General features: G+C 37.9%; 1 protein-coding gene across 13 annotated transcripts in view; it reads left to right on the forward strand.

Annotated features, from left to right (window-relative positions):
* The window catches only part of DOCK10 (dedicator of cytokinesis 10), a 279,437-nt gene that overhangs the window by 222,548 nt on the left and 35,198 nt on the right, over positions 1–21,691 (forward strand). For 6 of the 13 annotated variants that reach the window (XM_068544330.1, XM_068544324.1, XM_068544327.1 and 3 more), the window contains 13 exons: positions 581–652; positions 6,047–6,193; positions 11,612–11,695; positions 13,916–14,012; positions 15,653–15,697; positions 17,485–17,660; positions 17,787–17,903; positions 19,372–19,483; positions 20,197–20,318; positions 20,407–20,521; positions 20,609–20,675; positions 20,899–20,946; positions 21,501–21,614. In XM_068544330.1, the coding sequence (XP_068400431.1) occupies positions 581–652; positions 6,047–6,193; positions 11,612–11,695; positions 13,916–14,012; positions 15,653–15,697; positions 17,485–17,660; positions 17,787–17,903; positions 19,372–19,483; positions 20,197–20,318; positions 20,407–20,521; positions 20,609–20,675; positions 20,899–20,946; positions 21,501–21,614 (1,316 nt within the window). The remainder of the gene's footprint in view (positions 1–580; positions 653–6,046; positions 6,194–11,611; positions 11,696–13,915; positions 14,013–15,652; positions 15,698–17,484; positions 17,661–17,786; positions 17,904–19,371; positions 19,484–20,196; positions 20,319–20,406; positions 20,522–20,608; positions 20,676–20,898; positions 20,947–21,500; positions 21,615–21,691) is intronic. The other 7 variants (XM_068544331.1, XM_068544335.1, XM_068544326.1 and 4 more) reach the window with 3 other exon arrangements.

Genomic DNA, 21,691 nt, shown 5'->3' on the forward strand with positions numbered 1-21,691 from the left:
GGAGCCTCAGGTGAGAAGAGGGGGTGGGCCCCACGTTCTGGTACAGCGTTCCAAGTTGTCATGAAGTTATATTTGTCAAGATAGGAGGATCCAACATATTTTATTTAAGACTCTGTTAACTTGACTTTGAACTTTCAGATATTTTCACATGTGGCTTCCATTTTCACTCTTGCCTCTATCCCTGGCAATGTTAGGGGTGGGTCTGCTACACCATATTTTAAGATAAAAAAGTTTTACTTAGCTTTGTTTAACTAAGTAAAACAGATAGAACACCCAATGAATAAGTATTTCATAAGACTACTGTCTACTCAGCCATGTCTAGTAAACCAGTATCTTGTTTTAGTTTAAACAGTCTTTGAGATGACTGAGGAACAGAAATATCTGGTATTTACTTTTACCATTAGAACTTTGCTAAGGGTGATCCTAACATAATGGAGAATATACTATTGTTCTGACGCATTTAATTTCAAATAATACATTTTAAGATAAAGGTTTTATAAAATCGCATGTTGTGAAGAATGGAATTATCATTATTTTGCTATAAGATGATAAATATGGTTATCTTTTCTTTTCCTAACAGCATTCCTGGTTCTTCTTTGCAATTATCCTAAAATCCATGGCACAGCACTTGATTGACACAAATAAAATTCAGGTACGATCATAGGTAATACAATAGCATCCAACAAATGTGAGACATGATTGTGTGTATCAGTACAGGTCCTTCAGAAGCAGATGCCAGGACAAAATTAGAAGTACAAAAATGACTACAAAGGATAAAGGGACAGTCAAAAGGACTAGGAAGGTCTGACACCTGTGAAAGGAGATGGCAAAGGAAGGAGGATCTGCTAGAAAGAGGCTTGCGGTGAGGAAGTTGTAGGTGGGCCAATGGGCTGTCTGAGAGCAAAGAATGTTCATGAGAAAAGTCCTGCATCGGGCAGATGGTCTGGCTCTGTTACCTCTGCAAGCTCAGTAATTACTCAGAGCAGCCGGAGAGAGTGTGGCCTTGGCATGAACTCTTGAGTGGGTCCCAAAGGCTTCGTAGTTATTTCATTCATCCCAGTAGACTTTTTCTCAAGGGAGTATCTGAGCTATGCACATCCTTGGCTGCCACCCGTGGTCCACAGTCCACAGCTTACACTACCTTTCACATATGTTTATGAATCTTCTCCTCCACAGTTCCCATGGGCCTCTCCTTCCTGAAAGGAAACTTACAAGAGGGAGGCTAGTGGGGTTAACTGTAGCCCCTGTTACTATAGTTGGTCTCGGAACCCTGTGCAGTTCTCATCACCTCCCTCCTCTACCATCCATTCTAGATTGCCCTCACCCTCAGCCAACAGCTCTGAAGGTCTTGGTGACTTAACTGTGTTGTGGCCCAAACCCTCATTCCAGAGTGGTCCAGGGTGGTCTCAGCCTCCGGGAGTCATACTCTACTCAGACCATTTAGAGTTACAATTGGGTAGGGAGGATCAAGAAGCACCCAAGTGGATCGCCTGAGTTCCACACGTATTTCTCTTGTCCTCACTGTGGGTAAGACTGAGGGGAAACCTCTGACTCTTACCCCTCCCTCACTGGGAGACTAAATCAGAGCAATATTGCATGGGGTGGGAATGGTGGTGAATAGCAGTATTGTCTCCATTTACACCCTTGGCTGGGGAGGGGCAGTGTCAGAGGCTTACACTTGGCCTTCTCCACCAGGATAGCTCCACAGGTCAAGTATCCAGTGTGTGGTTACTCTAGATGCTGATTATGTCAATACAAATTATACATTTGGACCAGGTAAATGGCTGTTTGGTGGATTTTTGAACCCAGTGGACCCTCTGCTAACAGAACTTTAGGCAGGGCAACTTTATTAATCCTGTGAGTTTCCACTCTAACTGGGTGGGCATGATGGTGTTTTGGTCTCCAGATAGCAGTATCAACTCAGATCTTGTGTCCCATAGTTCTTGGAGTATAGGAATATTCCCCTCCGCCTAGTATAGTCACCTGAGGAGAGCCTTTGGAGAAGGACTGGTAGAATCATTACAGTATGTACTTATCAAAGGTCTGCAGGGGGCTTTCTTTAGGGACCCTGCCTCCTCTTCAGCCAGTATGTACCAGATCTGAAAATTGACTGAGATCCAAGAACAGAGAGAGGATTCGTGTCTACTCACTGGAACAAACATCCTCATCTCCTGATTGTCCAGCCTTGCCTCCTTGGTGGACATTAAGCATTGCCATTGTCGGCTACTGATTGTCTCGTCCCTAGGGCTTCCAACATGTCATTAATCAGCTCTGTAGCTCCCTGAGAGTCAAGCCCCCTTGGCTGCTCTCCAGATTTGCCATTTGTTTTGGTAATCGCCACCCCCTGGCCCCTGGAGATTAGGTACAATCACATGGCCTCTGTTATATTGATGACCCTCATCCTCATGACTATTAGCGAGCCAACACTGTGACTGCCTCTCTCACCTGCAGATGGGAGACACCAGTGAACGGTCTTAGGGATGTCGGTCCCCAGTACCTTCCTGATGGCCTTGGTGGATAGTGGGTCTTCTGGGCTCATATTTCCATTCCTACATGTCCACCTTCGTCTGCTTCTTTATTCCTTCCTCATTCATCTGCCAGGGCAACCTAGGCATTTCCATTCTGCTTAAAATGAGCCATCTCCAGGATTCTAAGAGCCAACTAACAGGGAGTGGTCCATCCCCTGAGGTCTTATTTAAGCCTGTGTCCTGACAAAGTGCCCTCATGTCAATGAATTTGAATTTATCCATTCTTATGTTCTGGCCATCTTGGTCAAACACACTCAACATCCAATCTCAGTGGTACTCCCTGTGTGGCTCCTGCTGGTACATGCTAACTAATTCTTATAACTCCTTGGGGTATACACGCTTCCTTACCTTATTAGGCCCAGCAGGTTCGCAGCTGAGTTAAGCTGGCATTTAATCCCAGCTAATGGCCTGAGCTCCAGGAGAGGAGGAAGGACAGCTCCTGAAGGGTCTGCCTGTCATCTTGCAGGGAGAGACCTTTGCAGTGTATTCCCACACGGGAGAAGCGCTGACTCTGAATAGAGAGGGATGGGGCACTGAGAATTCAGGGGAGTCTGCCAAGCCACCATCCTCGGGTCATCCGTCCACATGCCCCATCCATGCCTCCAGACCTCAGGCCTTTCCAAACATGGCCTTGACATAAGCATAACAGACCTGCCTTGGCTGCACACCTAATCATCTCTGGTATTCCATAACTCTTAGTTCTTAAGTCCTGTGTTTGCTTTTCACCTGTGTCTGCTCTTCTACTTCCAGAGATAAGAGCCTCCTGTCCGGGAGGAAGAGAAAATCTAACATGAAGCTAAGAATGATTCCTATCTGTCTGTTCTTAAGCTATATCAGGAAACCTCACCACTGTAATCCTTGGTCTGCCACTAACATGTTAGATGATTTAAAAAAAAGACACTAAACATCTCAGAGTCTGTTCTCCCATCTGTAAAAAGAACAAATTGGACTAAAATCCTTTAGTTCCCACCAGTATGTATCTGCTAAAATAGATAGGTCACAAAACACCCTTATGAACAGCCTAAGAATAAAGGAACTCATCGTAAACAAGAGTTTATCTTCACTGATTCAAGTTCCCTTTTCATTACCCTCTTCCATAACAATCACCATACCCAGTTTTCTTCCAGAGGTGCATGGCCTTCCAATTTTCTAACCATCTCTATTTATCACAGTAGGAGAAGACCAGATACCATCATTTGACTTGAAAGCATTCACAATAAACATCTCCCAAGCTATTTGCGTTTTCTTTACTTATTTTTTAATTGTGAAGTGAATAGCTTTCTTTGCTATTAAAAAAAGCTTCCATCATCAAGGAGATGTGAAGGAGTCAGATCCCTAGTCTGGTCCTCTGAAAGGCAGATAACACCTCCCTGTGACCCCTGCTTTCTTGTCCAAGGCGAATTCCTATTTACTAGGAAGTGCTGAATGTCTTCTCAACCCTGAGCTCTAGTAGCCAAAGTTTTCTTGTACTGGCTACACCTTTTGTTTCCCGTCAGCCCCTTGTTCTTAATGAAATTCCCAAACGCCTGAAGTTCAGCCCCTGCATTCTTCACCTGATCCTTGTGACCTCCACCATATCATAGCCCAGGTTCTCCAACGCGTTCCAGCTCTGCAGCTTGGGATTCAACCACGCTGTCACCTTACTCCCCTTCCTCCCCTGTCCTGAGACAGAAAATCCACCATCCCCAGCTCAGGAATTCTCCCGCCTCAAGCCCTTGGGATAAACTTCCAGAGAGCAATTAAAAATATTACTCGTGTGTTTACCAATCAGCATGTCTTTGGGTTAAGAGTGGGAGTAGGCTACAAGGGGAGTTTGAAAGGAAGGCAAAAAAAACAGAGGAACAGAGGGATTATCAAAGTCCAAGATATTACTGTATGTCCCTGAGAAGAAAATGTTGACATTGATATGTTTAATGTATCTTGGAGGACTAACACAATGAAAAGAGGAAAACTACAAATGTGCTTTGATTACCTAAAAAGTGATTGCTGCTTTCATAGGTGAATTGTTTACCCTTATTTCCCCAAGGTATCTGGAACAGGATGAAAAATGATGTCTGCAATTAAATCCATTAGGTTTATTTGTTGTTAACTTAATTTGATTTCAACAATAAGCTTTGAATATATACAGAGGGTAACCATGAAATCCTCAAAATGTCTATACAGTCATGTATATGCCTGGTACAATGGCTTAAAAAAAAGCCAGTCCAAGTCAGCTCCAGCGTCCTACAATTAATCACTGTTTGTTCTATGCAGTTCCTGTAATTTTAGCCTCTGTGGTTTTTATTCTTGCCTCATGGAAGGCTGGGTGCTCAGAATTTTAGAGAATATGGCACTGTCTAACTCTCAATTGCCTGTTTCTGTCTATAGTGAAAATGCGAGTCTAATTTTAAAGCCAACTTGTAAAGATGAATGAATCTTACCTATCTCGTGCAAAGAGGCTGTGTAAATTCACAAAGCAGAGATTGAAATGGGAACACTCAGCTGCCTGAAACTTTCCCTTTATGTGCAGGAGTTCAAATTGGGGGGGTGGGGCGTGGATTCCTGGACTGAGGGCAGTCTTTAGGGGCCTATAGAGTTTTATTCAATGTATGTTATGTAATCTCACAGCCAAATCACTTTTTATCTTGTGGCAAAAGCATCTTGACTGTGAAGTCCCACAGGCATCTGCGGTGGCATATGCTGGGACCACTGAGTTAAGACTAGCTTGTGTAAACCTTCATCTATAAGATAAATAAGGTTTGAGCATCTAATGGAAAACATGGTGATTATAGTTGATAACACTGTATTGTGTAATTGAAATTTGCTGAGAGTAGAACTTAAATGTCCTCTCCCCAAAAATATGTATGTGAGCTGATGCATGGCTTAATTAACTAGATGAGGGGTAGAGGGTGTAATTCTTTCACAATGTGTATGTGTATGAAAGCACCACAGTGTATGCTTTAAATATCTTATAATTTTATATGTCAACTATAACTCAATAAAGCTGAAATAAATATTTTAAAAAGACTAGCTGGGACTCACTACTTATTAGAGAACATTACAAACCGATATCTGTACTCATTCAGTTATTCATTCACTGATTTCCTATAGCTGTTTATTGGAGGATTCCTAGTTTTAAAAAATCAAAATAATTGATTTTTAAATTAGAGAACTGTGAGTCAAAGAAAATCTAGAATAATATTCATTAAACCATTGATAGTAGTTATTTCCGGAGAGGGAAAGGAGGGGAATTAAGAGGTTATTAAAAAATGTTACATTTCTACATTGTCTGAATAGTCTGCAATTCATATATGTTATAATTTATAATGAAAAAGTGAAAAATTTATTGGCCAAAATAGAAGGAAACATTAAATGAAAATGCTGAAAATCATGACCTTGAAATTAAAAGGGCTTTATTTTATTATTGCTTTCAAGTTTTCAGAAAGACTTTTTGTTTGTAGTAAGGCTTACAGTTTATGTTTTCCAGACTTAGTATTTCATGGGTCACATTATAAAGAAATGATCCATTCTTTCCTTAGCTTTCTCGGCCTCAAAGATTTCCTGAATCTTACCAAAATGAACTGGACAATCTTGTCATGAGCCTAGCCGACCACATGATTTGGAAAAACAAAGATGCACTTGAAGAAACAAGAAGGGCAAACCACAGCGTTGCCAGATTTCTTAAGGTACAATTATACAAGATCACAGTTCTATTCAAGCCTCCATGATAGTGGGTGTGAGATACTCTAAATGTTAATTTAAGTCACAGTTTCATTTATGATGAAAAGTCAAGACTACCAGGATTAGATGAATACTTTCATCTGTACATCTTTCTTGCTTGAAATACTTTTTGATATTTTTTCCAATTTGCAGTCATACAGAACAAAAACCAAGGTTAAAGAAAAGTATCTACTTGAGTGTTGCCAAATGTAGTACTTCTAAATATTTTTAAAGAGAAAAATGAGATTTTTAAAGATGCTGCGCTGTGACAATATTATTCTCTTGGGCTTTTCTGCCCTTGAAGTGATGTTTTGGATTGGTTACGGCTCTAACAGTGATGCCAAATAGCCACTCTGGGAAAATTTTGGGGAATTTAGCATTTTTGTTATATTACCTCTAGGCTCTTTTTACATGATGAAAATATTGTGCATTAATCGCATGAAAGGAAAATTATCAGTTAAAGTATTGAGCAACATAAAGTGAATGTACATATACATATATATATATATATATATATACACATACATATATTTAGCATCATTTCTTTGAATTACAGGCATTTCTATTGAATTGAGAAGAAAAATGTGCTTAGTCCAAGAAAAGCTAATGTAGAATGATGGTGTATCATTTAACAGATAACACATTCAACCAGAAAGATAATGTTTTTCTTCTATTCCTTCTTTTGCCCAACTATTGACTATTGATGAAGCCACTTCACTTGTTTCTTTGTGGTAGACACCAGAACATACTGGATAGGTGTGGGAATTTATAAATAAATACTACTAACATAAAGTTAAGAGGCTATGGAGGTAGATGGAAAATTAGCTTAACTTGTCTTTGGTGAGTTTTAATTCAGTCTAATTTCTTTTTTAATGTGTTAAATGCAGTTTCAAATTACATACCATGTTTGTTCTCATCTTGTATTTCTTTTTCTTCACTGTTTTGTCTCTTATTTTTGCTTTTTTTCTTGCTTCAGAAAGAGAAAGGGATGGTCAGAGTTGAGGAGGAAAAGAGTAAAGGAGAAAAAAATTACTCTCGTTTTCTACCACGTTTTTAAGACCTATGAGAATAAAGTTTATTTCTATGCTAGTAGTTTATTTGAAGTGCTTGATGGAAAAGAAAATTTGGGGAAAAAATGGCATACTGTCCAATTTGTAAGCAAATTACATTTAAGAAATATCTGCAATATTCTTCCCAAAATTCCAAAAAAAAAAATGTTGCATAAGCAAGTCTCTTAAAAAGGGAAAAGACCCCTTATCCACCCTTTTTGGCTTAAATGCTCTGTACTTATTAGAATAAATATATGTTTTCCGTGGAGCCCATTTATGCAAAAGTTGCTTCTGGTGGTACATAAACTAATGTCTAACATGAATGTCCAAGATGAAAAAAGGCACAAAGTATAAAGCTAATGGTGATACCAGTGGTTGTGAAATCCGTGGGTAAAAAGCATGGATTGACAATAGATAAAACAAATATAGTCTATAAGATATGTGGATCCATGTACCGCAAACTGAAAGCAATACTTATATGTGAAGTTTATAAATGAAAACATTAGTTTAATATATTGTACATTATAAAAGCCCATCGTACAAGCATTGTTTTAAAATTGTAGTTTTGATGGCATTTATTTGACACGGAAAGCTTAAAAAAAACTTTCTGTAAAATTTATTGGATGAATCATTTGAACTAGGAGAGGAAAAGGGAAAGGGAGAGAAAGTGATTTTCTTATGTAAAATTGAATATAGTCATTTGGCACAATGCCTATGAATTGATGAACTTTGAGCGTTCAGCTGTTCAACATTGCCCACTGTTGGCATTATAAATCTTCTATATTCCCAGAAATCTGATAACAGTTATTTGCTCAGCTGAGGCTTCGGATGACTTTTACCTGTTTTGGTTATTGAGTTCTACGTTAGTAATCAAATACCGTAAATTAGTTGTCATTGGAATTTAACAATTGAAATATAATTGTAACACCATGGTTGTACCAAGATTGTTTTCCAAGAGTGGAGAGAACGGTACCTCTGGGGTGGCCATAGGAAAATGTCCTAGGTGAGAATGTGCCCTCTTTTACATCATGTAATGATGGAAAGTAGTGTTTTTGTATCACTTATGCCAGAAACCTTGTCGATTTCTCTGACCTCTCCTGGAAGAAGATAGCATGTGAAGGGATCCATGGCTACCTATGTAGCTTCTGTAATTTTTCTTTTCACTGCCAGTCTGGGTCACAACTCTGACTTACCTGAGCGTACCTGTCTAGATACTCTTCTCATGCAAACATAATACCAAGGAGGTGGCAAAGGAAAGTTCATTCTGATTTTAATTTTCCTTCTCAGACAGCCATATCTTTTTACCCCCTCGTCTGACTAATCTCTACTTTATTTAAATTAGCTTTTGGAAATCATCTAATATAAAAAACAGACTTTGGTAGCAAATTATGTTTAAAGAAACATCTGTGATAGTTCTAATTATGAAAAAAAAAGATGGATAAGCAAGTCAGTGAAAAGGGAAAGTCTTCATATCTACTCTATTTTACTTAAATGTTCTGTGTTTGTGGAATAAATAAATGTTTTCTAGAAACTTCATCTATACAAAAGTTGCTGTGGGTGTTACATAAGCTAATACCTAGCACAGGGGCAAAGGAAAGGAAATGATGGGCCCAGAGGTTTTGTAAAATATACAGGGAAAGGCACTCAGGTGGTGTGTTTTGCAATTTGGGATTTCATTACTCATCACTGAACCATCTATAGAGTAAAACTGTGACTTTCACAGTTGATGAGACAAAATAAACATTTTTTCATTACAACAGCCATATATACAAAAATATATTTTTGCATGTAATTTAGAATATTTGGCTTTTAGTTTACTAAGCCAAACTGAGAAAAAGCCTGACAGGGTATAAGTTATCCTTTATATCAAGAATCTGCAAAATTGTTTTCTATAAAGGGTCAAATATTAAATATTTTTAGTTCTGCAGGGCATACAGTCTCTGTGACAACTACCCAACTCTGCAACTGTAACACAGAAACAACCATAGACCATTCACCATAGACAATATATAAACAAATGGGTGTAGCTGTGTCAGTAAAACTTTCTTTAGAAAAACAGACAGTGTGCCACTTTTGGCTCATGGGCCATAGTTTACCAAAACCTGTTATAAATTATTTTCTACTCATATAGAAGGTTAATATAAATTATTTTAAAATAAAAGCAGAGAGGTCCCTCCACCCCTCAGCAATGAGCAGAAGAGCCTCTTCGCCTGGGGTTAAGAAGGTGCTGGGATGGACCAGACACAGGGGACTGGTGACAGGAGAGACACATTTGATGAAGCTTGATCTGCAGGAGGGCCCTCTGCAGGAAGAAGGCTGATTCTGCTGACTTTGTATCTTAGGAATGACCCCTCCTTTTCCCTCACTGTCCCTTGGAAAGAGAATGACAAGTTTACCACAAAGAAAGTCTTCTTAAATCTCAAGAAACTCTTAAGTGAGTCTTCCTAGATCCCCGGGGTAGGCAGTCTTCTTCTCACTTTCCCCATTCATGGGTGATGGAGTTAGGCCTCCTTCAAAAGCTCACAGATTGGCTACAGTAGTCCCTGGGAGGTGGCAATTGCCACTACCCTTGTTCAATGACAGGACTCACCAACCCCTTCTCTATCTAATCAAAGGGCCCTGTGTCTTCACCAAAGGGCTTCTTTTCTCTTGCTGTTTCTTGAGAAGTTTCTAGAACCCACAGTTATACTGGATGGTCTTCCTCTCTCTGCAAGGTGAGACACAAGCTTCTTCCCAGCAGGAAAGAGACAGCAGGGGTCTTCTGGGGAGGGAGCTCCATATTGGGGATAGTCCAAGGGTCACCAGTTGGGACTTCCTTCTGCATCCTGGGAGGATTTGACACACTAGCTGGGAGCCTGCACAGTGCAGAGGACACGAAAGCCCTCTTTTCCTCCCATCCTCCCCTTATAGGTGCTCTACATTTTCTGCGCTTATGATTATGCTCTGGTGTCTACCTTTCCTCACTGTTCTTTTGGGAGGTGGGAGGACATGGGAGCCATTTACTTTTTTCTAAGGGGAGAGTTATTGAAGGAACTTAAATCCATATTGAAAATGAAAATATAAATGAAGCAGTATGTTAACACAATAATGAATAGGTAATGAAAAAAAAAAAAAAAACTCAGAAGAAAACAAAGAAAAATGGAAAAGGAAACAAAACAAACATATAAATGACCAAACAACTGGAAAAATGTTATTAGAGAAAAAAGCTCATGTTTACACACGGGCGTATTTCAGTGCGAGACTTTCCACTTGGTAGACTACCCTATAACAAGATTTTATGTTCAGTCCTTTCTGAGAAAAGAGATTTGTTTGTAAAACTGAGGAGCGATCAAGAGATGCAAAACCAGTACAATGGACCATACAGGGCTCTTTGGACGAGAAAGAAGGCTTCTATGCTGAGTGATGTAGCAGCTGAGAAATTTTCCCATGTAGTACGCATGCTCACACACATGTGGCTGGGTAGAATGCAACCCCCACACACGCAGTGATGACCCCATATGCCAATCTGCTATAGTGCCTCCCCAAGATACTGCATCAGTAAATATGGTCCATGCCCACTTCACACTTTTCCAGTGCAGTAATTGGCCACTGTAGCTTGGTTACTGGTGACATGGCCATGGGTCTTTGGGAGAGAGAGCAGGTGCTGTACCAAGTTGGAACGCTTGCCTGACTCCTCCAAACCTACCTACTGTTTAAGGCTCTCGTTTTTACAGTTAAGAGAGATTGACAACATAATAAAGAGACAGTGAGCAGCTCACTGATAGAAATCCCAGGATCTCTTACCTTCACTCTTCAAATTCAAGCTGCCTTGGCTGAAAAGAAAAGCTATTCTGTTGAAGGAGGCCAGTGAGATTTTATTATTTATTTATTTATTTTTTTTTGGCCAGTGAGATTTTAAAAGGTTTTCCTGACATGTCTCTGCCCTGTTCCTACCCAATGTTGCACAGCAAGGTTCTTCACCTGAGGAATTATGGAATCGAATTACTAAAAAACAATAAAAATAAAATGTAACTAAGTGGTTTTTAAAAATAGACAAGTAAAAGCTAAAACTTTCTATATTAAAAGGAAAGACCTCATTGCAAAGCTCCAAGAGATGTTTTAGAAAATTGATAAATATGGGTTTGTAACTTTCTGGTGTGTGTACTGTATCTAGTATTTTAATTAGTTGCCATATGTGGATGAACGCTTAAACATATTGCAGAGATTTTTAAGACATTTATTATATAGCACATTTAGTTAAATGTTATTTTACTTCAATATATTTAATCACCTTTTCTAACATCTTTAATGATCCTTAAAGTAAAAACGTCTGAATTTAGAATTTTACTTTTTTAGCGCTGCTTTACGTTTATGGACCGGGGTTTTGTGTTTAAGACGGTTAACAGTTACGTCAGCATGTTCTCCTCTGGTGATCCCAAGGTAAGAACCACGTACCGGAGTGCTTGCTTTCTAAACTGTTGCGTTTTAAATAAATAAACTGGTCTCTGTGTATATCTGTCTAAAACAATAACCTATCCATTATCCATATCAAAAAATAATTTCTATACCAATGAGAGGCAGCCTTTTAAAACGGTTCATGTGCTAAGTAAGTCTACCCAGTCCTTCCTTCACAGGGGACAAAAAAGGAGTGTGGAATGAAAGTGTTTACATTTCACTTTTATTTCCTGTGGGCGGTGAAAGGAGTGATTCTTTCCACCTGCAATTCTTCTGCCTCAAGTTTACTCAGAACTGTCTTGGTTTTAGCACTGAAAATCCCACTTCCCTGGAAACCTTCTGTCTTGGGCAAAATGGGACAGTTGATCACCCTACCTAAATAGGGGCTGTGTTTTGGGAGATAGGGAACAGTACTGTCTAGAGAGCAGCGGTTCTCAAAGTGTGGTTCCTAGACCAGTGATCTCGGAACAGAGCTACCACAGGGGGAGCCCAGAAATCTGGATTGCAACAAGACTTTCAGGTGATTCCTCTGCACTCTCAAGTTTGAGAACCACTGAGCTACGTAGTATGGCATATGCTAGAGGGAAATAAGACTGGAAGTGGGCCAGACTGTGAAAGTTTTATCAGTTAAGGTTCTTTGTCTCGCAGCAACAGAAGCTTACTCCAATTTGAGCAAAAGGGAATTTTTTGGAAGGATATTGGGGTAAACAGCATTGATGAAAGAGCTCGAGAACTAAGCTTGGAAAAGAGCAGTGACCAAGGCACTTCCAGGGCACAAGAGTAATCACAAAGGATGAACCAGTGGCCAGGGTCTGCTGCTGTCTAAATAATCAAATGGGACCATTTTCTCCTTCTTAATACTCGGCTTAAGATTTACATTCCAGAGAGGAAGCATGTGACCAACCTGCTGTGGGTCACATGCCTGCCTCTTAGGGAGGGAAGACAGGGCACCTGAATTAATAGTTCCCCATTAACCTTTACCCATTGGGAGGAAGATAAGTCCCCATTGGGAAATTATCTAGGTATTGGGAAAGAGTAACGAATATAGAAAAGCCAAAAATAAATAATGATCTTCTTGGAACCTTTCATGTTATGCTTAGGAGCCTGAACGTTATTTTTTGGCAGTGGAGATATACTTTAGGCTAGGAGAGTTACATGGTTATATGTCATTTGCTTTTGAGAATCCAATTCTCTCCGTAAATATTTTTTGGAAGAATATCCTTCATTAGTGCTCCAATTATGCATGATATTTGCAGAATATCATTTTAGGTATAATTCCAGTGAACTTAAACTACATATTTTATCAAAAACCAAACAGAATATACTCAGTGAAGAATGACTACCAGGTAATTTAATTATGCTTCGTTTCACTTGGATGTGCAAAGGATTAAGTCAGATACTACCCTTGTTTAAGATGGCAGTATTTTAAATTATTGACTAAAGTTGCCACAAAATATGATTCTAAAATATCTGAGCAAATGGAATATATTTTATTTTGTTAGCTGATATTAGTGAATACAGTGAACACAATCTGAGTCTTAAAAATTGATTACTTAGTTTGCATGACAATGCAAATAGAATGGTTATGAACATGCTGATTGTTCCTATTTATGTGATTGTATTAAGTTGTCTTAGACCATGTCTGCACTTCGTTTATCTCTGTCCTACTCAAAACATTATTGAAATGACAGACCTGTTTGCTAGGGCAGGGAAGAGGTGGAATTAGATAACGTACTCCAAAAACAAATGGCAGATGGAGAGAGATTCACTGTAATTTTAGATTATCTGCACCATTGTCTTCCTTAGCACTGGATCTTAGGAGTTGATTGAAGTGATATGTTCTTTGAGCTGAATGTAGTTGAAGACCTCTGTACATGTGGTGAGGACCTATTTTTCCCAGAATAAGCATGTTACATACATGCCAAAAGAAGCAAAAAATAGGGCTGAGTAAGATTGTATCTCATAGAAGCTCAATGTAGGTTGCAGATGGGATCATTTCCTGAACAGGCCTTGTCCAATCTCCAAAAACAGGGGGCCTGACTACATTTACCACTTCAGAGGGGACAAAATCCTTTAAATTTAACAATGACCCAGTGGTCACACAAAAGTAACTCCACCTCCTTTATAGATATAAGATTCAAGTGCAGATTTTCCATTAATTTTCTTAGTGTGTGAATAATAGTCATTTCTTTGCCTCTTTTTCAGACCTTATGCCAGTATAAATTTGATTTCCTTCAAGAAGTATGTCAGCATGAACACTTTATTCCTTTGTGTCTCCCCATAAGATCAGCAAACATTCCAGGTAATAATTCCCAGAATTTTTGTCTGTTCCTACAATGGGAACAAATATATTTTTTTGTTTGTTTTGCCTTTGTTTGTTGTTGTTTTCCTGTTTCTTCAGTGTTGGTTTTGTCTGAAGTTGTCACATGGGATTAGAGCCAGGTAATCAGGTTAAAATGCAGAAGTTGGTGGCATGTGGTAAAGAATACAGCTCTGTATTTCTCAATTTTTGTCTATGTTTCCTTTTTCATTAACGAGAAGGCCAAGAAAACCATAAAATTGATGCTTGTAAATCAAAGAATTTTAACCTAGACCCATACTGTCTTTCACCATACTGGCTCCAAAAGACAACTTTCCTTTGATTTTGAGAGACATAAAATTACAGGGAGGAAAAGTTATACTTTGTGAGTATAAATTCATTTAAGATTATCAATGTGTGTACATTAAAATGCAATTCCTCAAAATGAGTTTTATACAAAGAAAACTGGTAGGTTGAAAGGGAGAAAAGAAGGCAGGCAAATGGGCAACATTGTAAATACTCAGTACCTCTGAGTCAGAAAGAGGCAGAGATGGGTGCACAGGTAAAAATGGGGCTTCACATTTTGTTTACTATACTTAACTATAGTATAAATGGTCTATAGACAATATTTTCATTTATTACTTTTGTTAAAATATGTATATACACACATATCAGCATGATCATGGTAGAGAATAAGCATCACCCATCTAGACATCAGAAACTAATCAAACATCAAGCTACAAAGAAAATACTTAAATGATTTATGACTTTAAAATACTTTACTTCTACTTTGCAAGGTGTACGTATATCAAATCATGTGGTGCACTTGAAACTAATATAATGTTATATGTCAATTATACCTCAATAAAATAAATAAATTGATTAATTAAATACTTCTAAGCATGAGTAAATTACAAGGCACAGTTTTGATATTCATGGAAAGCAGAAACTAAGATGGTAAAGAGCCTCTTCATATGTATTATAGCTCACACTAATATTTTGGAAGGAAAGAGAAAGTAACGTACATTATCAAGCCTATAAAAGTTTTGTCATGTCAATCTTAAATATAAGCTGTATACATTATTCCATTCTTTTTCCAATTTATGAAACACATTTATCTAAATGCCTTCATAGAATAAAGGGTGGAAAAGTTATTTTGGACTAACATTTTTCACTTTTTGTTTTGTTTTATGTTTATGAACTAGTGCCAAGATATTACTGCATTAGGCAGGCTGGTTACAGCACTCAAGAGGATCAAACCTGTTTTTGTCATTTGGATTCTGGTTGTTTACTACTTATCAGTGGCTCAGAAAAAGGCCTGACAGTCTCTGTGTAGATATGATATTATCAACAGTGAACATAAAAATATGTTTTGTAGCAAGCAGATTTCTGATAGAACAAAAAGGTGTCCAAAAAGAAAGCTAAGAGTTAGAATAATTCTGTTCATGGCATTCATTTTTAAGGAAAGAAGTAAACAACCTAAGGTACTTGTCTTGAAAAACAAAGCTTTATTGAAGGGACTCACTCATATTTTAGGACAGTGTATTTTAATTTTTCAGTATAAATTACACACAGTTAATGAATATAGTGTGTATCTGAGTATGTATATATCTGAACTTTTTGTTTATTTATATTAAATCCAGATCCTTTGACACCTTCAGAATCAATACAAGAGTTACATGCATCAGGTAAATAATATTTTATATTACACTATCTCAGCATTAATAACCACATCATAATTTGATAATATTGATGAGTATAGATACTTCAAATTTCCAGTTTCCAGATGCTAATAAATAGCCATATGTTTAATATCATCTAATCAAAATAGTCAAAAAGTTGATTGAGCTTTTCTCTTGTCACAGATAATTAAATGCTTCCCCAACTTGAATTCTTTCATACTTTATTCTCCAGAGTTGGAATTTTTTTAATTTCCCAAAGCATCTGAAATTTTCTTAGAGTGCATCATTAATAAAATTCCCAATTGTATGTAATAACACGCTTGCTCAATGAAACTATCTGATATTTCTATCAATAAACCACACCCTAGTTCAAACCATTCTCTCAGGATTTGAGATTGTTAGAATCATATAAGTTTATTTTTACCCCAGACGAGTTTATAACTTCAAATAGTCCTGGCAATTTTTTTTTCTAGCCATAGATTGGGAATCGGAAAGCTTTGTTCTCTTTCTGGCCCCTCACTATTACTCAGTATTTCATGGAAAGATTTATTTAACCTAAGCCCTTTGATCTTAGTTTCCTGAACTTCCACATTTCCCGTACTTTTGTCCCCAGCAGCATTTTTTAAAAATCGGTGTGTTTACCTTGCTCCTGGTCAGTTATGACCTGGAGTATTCTAATAGTTCATTATTCCTAACGGGTAGTTCTGAGGAGTAACGGAGATAACGCTTGTGAAGTGCTTAGCCGAGTGTTGGCACACAATACCTGTTTTATAGGCTGGACGCTAGTCCTGTTATTAACAGTAACGTTTAGAAAGCACATTGGACCATTCTCAATAAATGCGCTATTACTTGAGATTTTAACATTCTTTCCTCTATAGTTCAGACTCAAAATGGTGCAGCCTTCTTTGGTTTTCCTCTCTCTTTGCTCTTTTACATCCTGCAGCCCACTTGTCCTGGTGATTTTACTGCTACTACTTGGGTCCTGCTACCCCAGGTCCAGATGCCTTCTCACCATCCCCCCTTCCCTGTTCCTACAGCCTCCTGGATGGTAGCTCTCACCCCACATCTCCCTACAGTCTAATTCCCATTTATAGCCTATCATATTAATGGATCAATAAAGCATAGGTCTGATTCGGCCACTGATCTCAAAGCTGTCAGTCACTTAACGTTTCCTATAGAATTACGTGCAAATGGTTCAGGGACCTAAACACCAGCTTAGGAATTTGTACTTGATTTTGTCCGTCATCCAGTCCCAGTATATCTCTTAAGTCTTAATTCTCCCCACTCCTCTTTTGGCTGCTGTGCTTACCGGTCTCCTCCATACCTGTGCTCCTCACATAACTGTGCTTTCAGAAGTCTGTGCCACTGAAACCCTATCCCTTCTCCCAACCTCCTCTCCTCCCCGCACTGCCTCCAACTTCCCCCCACCACCCCCGGACTCTTTGCATCTTCAACCTTGAGCACCCTCAAAGGTCCATCTCAACATATTCCCTCCGGTCACATCTCCTGATTCCTCCAGGCAGAAAATAAGCTTTTCTCCTTTCAACTCCGGTACTACTGTAGACATGCCACTTTTATGGAAGTTGACATTTGACATTGAGTACTATTTGGATTAGTATAAACAGAATACTTGCTGAATGCCCCTCTTCACATTTTTCGTCTCTGTAGCAAGACTGTATTACTGAATCCCTCCTAGTAGTGAGAGGGGTTGAGAGTTGTTTGCTAAACCTCTCTCGATTATCAAGTGATCAGTTGATTTTCAATAACATGATCTCTTTACCTTCCTCACAAAGATATGCCTGAATATTCAGTCACAAATGAGTTTTGCCGCAAACACTTCTTAATCGGAATTCTGCTCCGAGAAGTTGGCTTTGCTCTGCAAGAAGACCAAGATATCAGGCACTTGGCTTTAGCTGTCCTAAAAAATCTAATGGCTAAGCATTCATTTGATGATCGATACAGAGAACCAGTAAGTGGTCTTCCTCTCTCCCTTCCCTAAACACCATTTAATGGTTCACTGCATTAAATGCATGTCAAACCTACAAGTCTATTGATTTTTATGTGAATCATTTCTTTTGACTACTTTTTCACCTAGAAGAAGCAGGCCCAGATAGCAAGTTTATACATGCCCCTCTATGGCATGCTTCTGGACAATATGCCAAGGATTTACCTGAAGGACCTGTATCCTTTTACCGTCAATACATCAAATCAGGTAAGTCTGCAGAATATTCCAAGTGTCTATCTTAATAAAAAATTTGCCTTTTTATATTTTTGCCATAGATAACTATTTTCCCCCAACTGTGAGCAAACGAAGGATTAAACAACACTTCTTGCTAGGTGTTTTGAGACGTTTACATAGTGTCATTTGTTCCAGATTGGTCACTGACGCCTTCCACTTGGCCATCTTTTCAGCATTTTGTTTTCATTGTCCTCTGTTCTCTGCATCACCTTCCAATTCTCTCCAGTTTGTACCAGGTTCCTCTGTTGCATTCATGGCCCCATCCTCAGTGTACACCTTTCCCCACCACCTTTCTGCATCGGGTTTAGGCCCATCTGGTGTCAGTAGAGCCACGTGCCTTATTTGTAGTCACAGCCCAGGAGTGGCCTGTTTTGTCACCCCTGCTCCACTGAGCCAGCCTAGTGACTTCACGACAACCCTCTTGAGATCCTTTGACTGTGTTCAGCTCCCAGATGAGTTGACGCACTGCTGAATCCAGTACTAGGCAAGATATTACCATCTAGAACTTAGGAGCTATGTCTTTGGAATTATTTTTTTTTTTAGACCTTGTTCAAATCTCAATAGAATCAGTTACTATCTATGTGACCTTAGATAAGTTATCCAACTTCTTTAAGCCTCTATTTCCTCATTTATAAAATGGAAGAGAATACCTGTATCACCAGGTTCTTAGGAGGATTAAATTGTGGAATAAAGAACATTCATCATAGATACTGGCCTATAATACGTACCTAAAATCTAGTTTTTAATAATAGTAATATACATAAGATAATCCATGATAATAATGGTATATAATCTATAATATAATCAATGAATTTATGATATCACTTATAGGTAGAATCTAAAAAATACAACAAACTAGTGAATATGACAAAAAAAAGAAGCAGACTCACAGCTATATATAGAACAAACTAGTGATTACCAGTGGGGAGAGGGAAGGGGGGTGAGGGGCAATAGGGGTAGAGGATTAAGAGGTAAAAACTATTATGTATAAAATAAGCTATAAGAATATATTATACAACATGGGGAATATAGCCAATATTTTATAATAACTGTAAATAGAGTATAACCTTTACAAATTGTGAATCCCTGTATTGTACATCTGTAACTTATATAATATTGTACATCAACTATACCTCAATTAAAATTTTTTTTAAATCAGTGAATTTATCAATAACCATTCCAGCCATTTAGTCTATATCTAAAAGATAGTTTCTACTACATTGTTAAAAATTTTTTAAATCACGTAAGAAATTAAACTGTGACTAAGAGTACGGTTTAACTATATTAATTTTCATTGCCTAGTTTGGCACAAGATTTTGCTGAAATATAAAAGATCAAATCACGTATCATCTAATTGAAAGTGTAACGAAGAAGGCATATGTGGGTTTACAATGCTGAAATATGATGATTCCCACTAATTTCTTCTGTGCTTTGAATACAGGGGTCTAGAGATGACCTCAGCACCAATGGAGGATTCCACACCCAGTCAGCTATGAAACATGCAAACTCTGTGGACACATCATTTTCTAAAGATGTTTTAAATTCCATAGCAGGTACTTCAAACCTTCCAGACAGTTGTGTTTAACTCTCATCCGTGTTTACATTGTATATCACTGTGCGTTTTACCCACTCCATAATTCATTACACATAATCTATGTGACAAAGTATACTGCATTTATATAGCTGAAGAGTCTTGTTACATATTTCTTTGCATGCCGTCCAGCAACTTCCTCTTCTACTTAGTGTTCATTTTTACTTGATCAAGGAGCAGTCTTCTCCGCTGTTATCAAATTGTTTCATTCTGGAGACAATCTTGGAGGTTTCATTGCATATGGCCTTTTAAAATATAATAGCCCTTCAACTTCAAAGATTATTTTTAAGAACTATTTTGGAAATGTCATCTTAATTTCTTAAAAACTGTCAAAAATTGAAAGCTTCTTCCCCAAAAGCATCATTAGGAACTTTTATTAAGCATTTTAAAACAGAAACGTTCTTTAAAAAGCTTTTTAAGAAATCAAAGGAAAAAGCTTTATTTCCAGTTAAAATGGTCTAAATTTTCCTAAATCCTTAATGCTGGCATGGCTGTTATAATAATATTTTAAAAGTTACATATCTTTCATGCCAATCCCAGACTCTATTATGTCAACTTTTCACAATACTGCTGCCACCTGAGTGATCAACATCTTTTTGGTTCATCATTTTAGCTTTTTGTGTTGTGTGCCCGTACATCTCATTACCGTCTGTGTGCTGTGGCTTGTGTTTACAGCATTTTCATCAATAGCTATTTCTACAGTAAACCATGCTGATTCCAGAGCTTCGTTAGCAAGTCTTGACTCCAACCCAAGTACCAATGAGAAGAGCAGTGAGAAGACTGACAACTGTGAAAAGGTACGGCTTCCCTCCCAAACTTACCGAGCATATTACCAGTCAGCAATCTCCTATTCTTACTCAATCCTAATTGGTTCTTCATTCCTAGATCCCAAGACCCTTGTCTTTGGTAGGCTCAACTCTTCGATTTGACAAGTTAGATCAAGCAGAAACCAGGAGTCTTCTTATGTGCTTTCTTCACATTATGAAAACAATTTCAGAGGGTAAAGAGAGTTCTTTAAATTTAAATTTTTAAGAAAAAAAAAATTTGAATTTCAAAGAGTCTCATGCTACTCGGTGTTTCCTTTCAGAGACTCTGATTGCCTACTGGCAAAGAGCACCCAGTCCAGAGGTCTCCGACTTCTTCAGCATCTTGGAGTAAGTTTTAGAGTTGATTACATAACGCTTTTTTCTAGAATCTTCAAAACACTTTAGTATACCATTTTTCATTCTAGGTACCATATGGTGAATGATCTATCAGTAATAATGCATAAACTATTTAAAGAAAACTTAATATTTTTCTTTTAATATACTTGGATGAACACTTTGTATAAATAAAAAGGCATGAATAATTAGAATGTGACTTTTTTTTCCTTTCTAGTGTTTGTCTTCAAAATTTCAGATATCTAGGAAAACGTAACATAATAAGGTAATAATTTTAAATTCCAAAAGGTTAGTCTGATATTCTGAAAAAAATTATGACATATTATTAATGGATCAGGTTAGACTTAGAGATATATGTTAGAAATCTTAAAATGCAAATAAGGATTTTAAGGCTGACCTCACATGAGACATAGAAGTTTGTTGGTTACCCTATAGCCGTAGTAGATCTAGGAACAGTTAAAGCTGTCCAGGGAAAAAGCACAAAACACATTTCCGAAAGGAAACCACATTTCATGTACCTTCTCAACTAATTTATCCATCTTTATATGAATATAACTTGAAAGATACCTATTTAAGAAAATACTTCCAATGAACTAAAAAAAAACAATCTGGAAAACTGTGCTGTCATCCTTTTCTCATGAGAGACGGCGGTACCCCTGGCATCTTCCCTAAACCCGCAATTTCCCATTTCCAGAAGAAAATGTGATTTTATTTTTCATAGCATGTGGAATATTTCATTGTTCAGTAATCGCTTTGTCAGTTGCCGTTTTTTTAATTCATATATCAATTACAAACACTGAGCTAGGATTAAAACTTCAGTTTTCCTTGCAGAAAAATTGCTGCTGCGTTTAAATTCGTGCAGTCCACCCAAAACAATGGAACTCTCAAAGGATCTAATCCATCCTGCCAGACTTCTGGCCTCTTGCCACAATGGTACTGTCACATTTGCTTGATATTTAAAATTATATTGTGAGTGTACATGGATGTGTGTGTGTGTGTATACGTACATA

Source organism: Eschrichtius robustus, chromosome 5 (genome assembly GCF_028021215.1).
Source record: "Eschrichtius robustus isolate mEscRob2 chromosome 5, mEscRob2.pri, whole genome shotgun sequence".
NCBI classification, from domain to species: domain Eukaryota; kingdom Metazoa; phylum Chordata; class Mammalia; order Artiodactyla; family Eschrichtiidae; genus Eschrichtius; species Eschrichtius robustus.